General features: G+C 30.1%; 1 protein-coding gene across 1 annotated transcript; it reads left to right on the forward strand.

Annotated features, from left to right (window-relative positions):
* On the forward strand, positions 1,451-3,932 carry LOC109352767 (probable indole-3-pyruvate monooxygenase YUCCA3). Its single transcript, XM_019594961.1, has 3 exons — positions 1,451-2,213; positions 2,602-2,973; positions 3,623-3,932. Exons 1-3 carry the CDS (start codon positions 1,515-1,517, stop codon positions 3,848-3,850), a joined length of 1,299 nt encoding a protein of 432 aa, XP_019450506.1. The 5' UTR covers positions 1,451-1,514; the 3' UTR covers positions 3,851-3,932.

The following is a 6,375-nucleotide window of genomic DNA, read 5'->3' on the forward strand; positions in this document are numbered from 1 at the left end:
TCTAAATTGACCCAACTTTTCACCTGCTAAAAGCATCTAGCATGTTCCTATTTCAACTAATTAAAATCTAAAAAGGTTAGTTAGTTGGTTTTGAACATGAATAATTAAGTTGACATTTAATACTAAGAACTAAAATATTCATTTTAACATAGTAGTAGCCTTGATGTATTGGAGAATATAAATGATTGTGAAAGATAATGTGACAGCAAAAAGCTATGTAGACTTTGTTAAGTTGTAGGCACTTATCTTGGAGACTTGAAACAACAATCCATGAAAGTGGCTGGTTTATTTTAACAAGATGTTCGGACTCGTACCTTCTCTTAGGTCAATCATGTAATGTCACATTAATAAAATATAATTTTAAAAAATAAAAAATAATATTTTAATTAATTTAAGATAAGGAAAGAAATATTATTGGAAATATGTTATCTTGGTCCATTTTAACAACGTGCATAACTAGTAAAATAAACTGTTGATTGTTTCAAGTAAAATGGTATTCTTAGCTGGTTATTACTCATAGTTACCTACCCTAGGCCTAAATTTGCAGAGGAACTGTATAAGTCTGACAAAATAGAATGACCCTTTTAAGATATGGGATATGGCATTTCTCTTTATTAATTTTGGGCATGGAAGCATAAGATTTTGGTTTGATCTCTCCATTTTTGTGTAAGGAAAAGAAAATACTTTGTGATTGTTCTTCTTTGTTTGCGAATATCATGTGAGAATAATCTTTTATGGGTGGGTGATATTCTGGGAAATTACTCAATTGTATTTTTTACTCCATTTTTATTTTAGTCTAAAGAATTGTGACCATGTAGTAATTATGATAGTCAATTAAGTGATGTAGTATTAATAATTACCAACAAAACATTAATCTAATGTTATAAAACATTACTAAAGATAAACTAAAAATATCAAATGTTCAATTCCTGAAAACAATACTTAATAGAAGGAGTACTCATATACCCAAAATAATTAATTATTTGTCTATAAAATTGGGATAAGGTTACATTTAGTTGTACCAAAATATAACACCATTAAACACAATAACAACCAATAACATATATAAAAATGACTGTTTTTTTATCAGCACAACCACTTAATTAACTATAATGATTAAAATAAACTTATAAAAACATATTTTAGCATCAAATTATATCTCACATTTATCTCTCATCTTTTATATAAAGAATGATTAATTAATGAGATAATGAAGATTTATGTATCAGATTAACTTTAAAATAACACAACACTGATTATGATTGTGATTAAGAATTTAATATAGAAGTTAACCACAAGCTTATGATTTGAGAATGACCCATTTAAGTATGATTATCAAATCACATCACATGGTGCTATGATACCTTAGACCCTCACTATTTATACCCCAACTTCCCCTTCTCTTCTTGCACTCTTCAACTCAAACAAATCCTATTCATTCCCTCAAAACTCTATTCCTTCTTCTATCATAAACCAGTTCTCACCCTCTCTACCAAAAACACAACATACAAAAAATGCATAACATTAGTCTCAACATGCCACCAATGGTTCAAACCTTCAACCCAGAGGACCTATTCACACGTCGCTGCATATGGGTCAATGGACCAGTCATAGTTGGTGCTGGTCCTTCAGGTCTTGCTGTTGCAGCTTGTCTCAAAGAACAAGGTGTTCCTTTCATTGTTCTTGAAAGAGCAAATTGCATTGCATCACTTTGGCAAAACAGAACCTATGATCGACTTAAACTTCATCTTCCAAAACAGTTTTGCCAACTACCCAATTTTCCTTTCCCTTTGGATTTCCCTGAATACCCAACAAAATTTCAGTTCATAAAGTATCTTGAATCCTATGCAAGTTACTTCAGTATAACCCCACAGTTCAATGAAACAGTGCAATCTGCTAAGTATGATGAAACCTTTGGTTTGTGGAGGGTTAAGACTATTAGGAAGAGTCATTCAGGTAATAGTTTCAATGAGTTTGAGTATATTTGTAGGTGGTTGGTGGTTGCTACTGGTGAAAATGCTGAGAAAGTTGTGCCTGAATTTGAAGGGTTAGAAGAGTTTGGTGGACATGTTATGCATGCTTGTGATTACAAATCTGGGAAGAGTTATAATGGCCAGAAAGTTCTTGTTGTTGGGTGTGGAAATTCTGGCATGGAAGTTTCTCTTGATCTTTGTAACCATCATGCAAAACCATTAATGGTGGTTAGAAGCTCAGTGAGTATCCTAATTTTCATTACATTCTGTTCATTTTTCATCTTAGTTAGCATTTGAAGTTATACTTTTTTTATTTTATATTGGAAATACTCTCCGTTAATAGATAGACAAATACATCAAAAAATAACATAAAAAAAATATATAAGGATGTAACACTTTTATCCTTTAAATATAATTATTTGATATTTTTATCTTTCATTATAAGTATAAAAACATGAACGTGCCTCTCCATGACTGAAGAGGATCCTGGTTCGCTAAAGTCTTATTTGGGTATTACTGATTTGAGTCGAGCCGAAAAATACATAAATGAGTGTAGTTCTTTTAGTAATTTTTCTTTGACAGGATTCAAATCCGAGACCTCTAAATGGGATTTTTATTTTATCAACAGGTTCATGTGTTGCCAAGAGAAGTTTTTGGAAAATCAATTTTTGAGCTTGCAGTTAAGTTGATGAAACATTTTCCTCTTAAGGTGGTTGATAAGATATTGTTGATTCTTGCTCGTTTGATTCTTGGAAATGTTGAAAAGCATGGTCTTAAAAGGCCTAAAGAAGGGCCTTTAGAGCTTAAGAACAGTGCAGGGAAGACACCAGTGTTAGATATTGGAGCACTTAAGAAAGTTAGATCTGGTAAAATCAAAGTTGTTCCTGGAATCAAAAAATTTACTGAAGGGAAAGTTGAACTTGTTGATGGTAGAGTTCTTCAGATTGATTCTGTTATTCTTGCCACTGGATATCGCAGCAATGTACCATCATGGCTAAAGGTTAGTTCTTCAATTCTTCTTTATATGTTATATTCCCTTTATTGTTATTTTTCTTGCATTGTTTTTGTGCTCATAATCTTATATAGATATCATGTTTTTCTTTAGCTTTCTTTAATTGGTTTATTGTTAAGTAAATGATATGATGTAAGGTTTCATTGAATCTTCAGATAGACCAAAAGATCAAATGTTCAATTCTTAAAAGTAACAATTGTTAGGATGAATAATCATGTACTTGAAATGGATTAATTCCTTACCTATGTGACGAAAGGATATACATGGTTATATAAAAAAAAATCAATTATTTTGTTCTCTCAATTTACTTACCCTATTTGATGAATTTCAATATGGTTAGAAAATTGTCACAGTGGTGTAGGCACTTGCAGATACTTGGTTAATTAGCACATGTTTGAGATATTAATGATGTTTCCCTTTATAGGGACATATAAATTTAGATATAGATATGCAAATGGAAATGTGATTTTTACTCTGCTTAAGCAAATTTAGATGCTAAATGGACTAAAGTAACATATTTTTGAAGCAGGAAAATGATTTCTTTTCCAATGATGGGATTCCAAGAAATCCATTTCCAAATGGATGGAAAGGAAGTGCTGGTCTTTATGCGGACTAAAGTAACATATTTTTGAAGCAGGAGAATGAGTTCTTTTCCAATGATGGGATTCCAAGAAATCCATTTCCAAATGGATGGAAAGGAAGTGCTGGTCTTTATGCTGTTGGGTTCACAAGGAGAGGCCTTTCTGGTGCATCTTTGGATGCAATTAGTGTCTCACATGACATTGCTAAAAGTTGGAAAGAGGAAACTAAACAGAAGAAAAAAGCAGTGGCTTCACATCATAGAAGATGCATGTCACATTTCTAAGAGATTCACTTTCATTAATGATCAAACATTCTGTGTGATTGTTTAGTTTCTTTTGTCCGTTTGGGTGCTGATATACTGATCAACAAGATCAAGTCTTTATCCTACTAGATGGAATCGACTATGAAAGGAATATGTTGGAAGAAAAAAAGTTGAGTTTGGTAACAGAAAATAGCATACAAAAATTTAGCCCTATCCTTAAGATCAATCCACTGTTTGAAAATAATTTGGCCATTATTTTTGTACAAAAGGAAGATGAGGCTTATTTGGTTATTGTTTTTTAGGTGTAAGGAAGAATATTGTTTCTCACATATTGTATCACATATTTTATGTTATAATAAAAAAGTCAAAGCTCTTTCTCTCTCTCATAACTAGATTTAAATTTTTTTGGTCAAAGCCTCAAGTAGGTATTTTCATCATGGGTTTTTTTGTACTCTAAACAAAGGCCTAGTAAATGTTGACATTATATATAATGGAGGAGAAAATATTGAGAGAGTGAGACCCTTCAATTTCTCCATGTTCCTTAGCACATGGATAGATCCTTATATTAAAAGAAAATAAATGTCAGGTTCTATGAGATAAGAACGACTTTGAGAAATAAAATTATGTGTTTCCATTGTTTTTAAATATCAACTAGTTAGTGACTGGTGCAATGTACTGGTTGTTTTATTAATTTAATAATTATTTATTCGCCTAATTTTTACCAATAAATTGATTTGATATTGATGTTTTGTTTTTTTATAATTAATAAATAAATTGTTATAAATTTAATTTTAAATTCTTCATCAAGCAAAGTAATTATATATGATATTTTTTACTCCATAATAATTATTAATGCAACTTTTATAATAATTTGATTTTGAATGATTGAAAAATAATGAGAATTACATATGAATTCTTTTCATTTTGAAAGAGTGAGAATCATTAATATTTTTAGCATATTATTATTTTGAATTTCGGAGGAGTGAAGACCCGTGGCAACATCACATGGGAAAAATAATGCTTCAATTCATTTACTTTCGGATAGTGTGCTTAAAAATGTATTAATAAGGTAAACAATATTATTTTGACAACCAAATTTATAATGACATTTATATTAACAGAAGTTCATTTGGTCATAAAGGAATAGAAATTTTACATTGTATTGCACATTTTCTCTTTTCCAAAGATTGTATCATTCTATATACCTTATCTTTCTTATTGGTCAGAAAAGTAAAATATGAATAAAAATGTTAATTTTATATTTTCTGATAAATGAAAAACACATAATATACATAGAATGATACAAATTTTGAGATAGAAGATATAATCTCGATTTCCTCATATTCTACACATGTTTGGTAATGTCATTTCTTTGAATAGTGTTAAACACCTTATCTTAATTCAAGTGTCTAATTTAAAAATATTTTAGCACTTAACCACATGTTTATGTGCTTAGCTGACACCATAAATTGGCTTGAACTGATTTAAGATACTTATCTCAATTTATTTTTAAATTTGTAGAGAAATTTAAAAAAGTGAAAAAATGAATCAAAATGAACTAAAATGTAGAATACCATAAGAGATGAATCTGGATTACTTGATGGATGAGGAACTCTTGAAATATCTAACTTGTAACTTCTAACTTGCAACATGATGAATCATAATTATATAATTTATTTTTCAATGATAATAACGGAATTGCAGAGATAGAAGAAAGGGAATGTATTGATATTCTCAATGCCACAAATCAATGCAATACAAGTGGCTTTATATACAAAAGTGAAAAACACAAAAAGAAAAGTTAACTAACTAATAAACCTAACTTCCAATAACTAACTTGACTAACATAGCTAACATGTAACCCAAAAATACATCTCTTAATCTATTCCAATACCCTAAAGTTAAAGAGTACATGTTAATAACTTTCAACTTGGATAATAGTATAAGACTGAGATTGCAACTAAAAGGGAGTGAATTAGTTGACTTAAAATAATGTCCACTTTTTCTGCAAAATCAAGAGATAAAGTATAGCGAAAAATATATGCAGAAAATTAATAAGTAAAATCAAAGAGAAAGGGAGAAGAGAATACACAAGAATTTTTATATTGGTTCACATTCTTGTCCACCGAAGGCTACGTCTAGTACTCTTGCGGCACGAGAGATTTTTCCACTAAGGATTATGATTTGCAATTACAATATCTTACCCCAAGATCTCTATGTACCTTACACACTCCTTAATCCTTATTCACCTTTGGAAAACACTTTTCCAAGTGATTCTAATCCCCTTTCTTATCACACCCCGTGGAAGAAAGTATTCTGCAATACTAATGAAGAATGTTCAACAATGGCAGAATTGTCTTTACAAGTATGAAAGTGATTTAACTTGTAATCCAAAAAGCTCTTTTGTATACTTAGTAATAATGCTCAATATGTTTGTAAAACTTTTGAAACAATTACTTCAAGTAACTCAGAAAAATTCTCTTTTGAAAGTTTAAGAACTGAGTGCAAAAATATAGAAAAATAGTTAGAGAATTTTCAGAATTTGT

Source organism: Lupinus angustifolius, chromosome LG07 (assembly GCF_001865875.1).
Source record: "Lupinus angustifolius cultivar Tanjil chromosome LG07, LupAngTanjil_v1.0, whole genome shotgun sequence".
Lineage (NCBI taxonomy): Eukaryota > Viridiplantae > Streptophyta > Magnoliopsida > Fabales > Fabaceae > Lupinus > Lupinus angustifolius.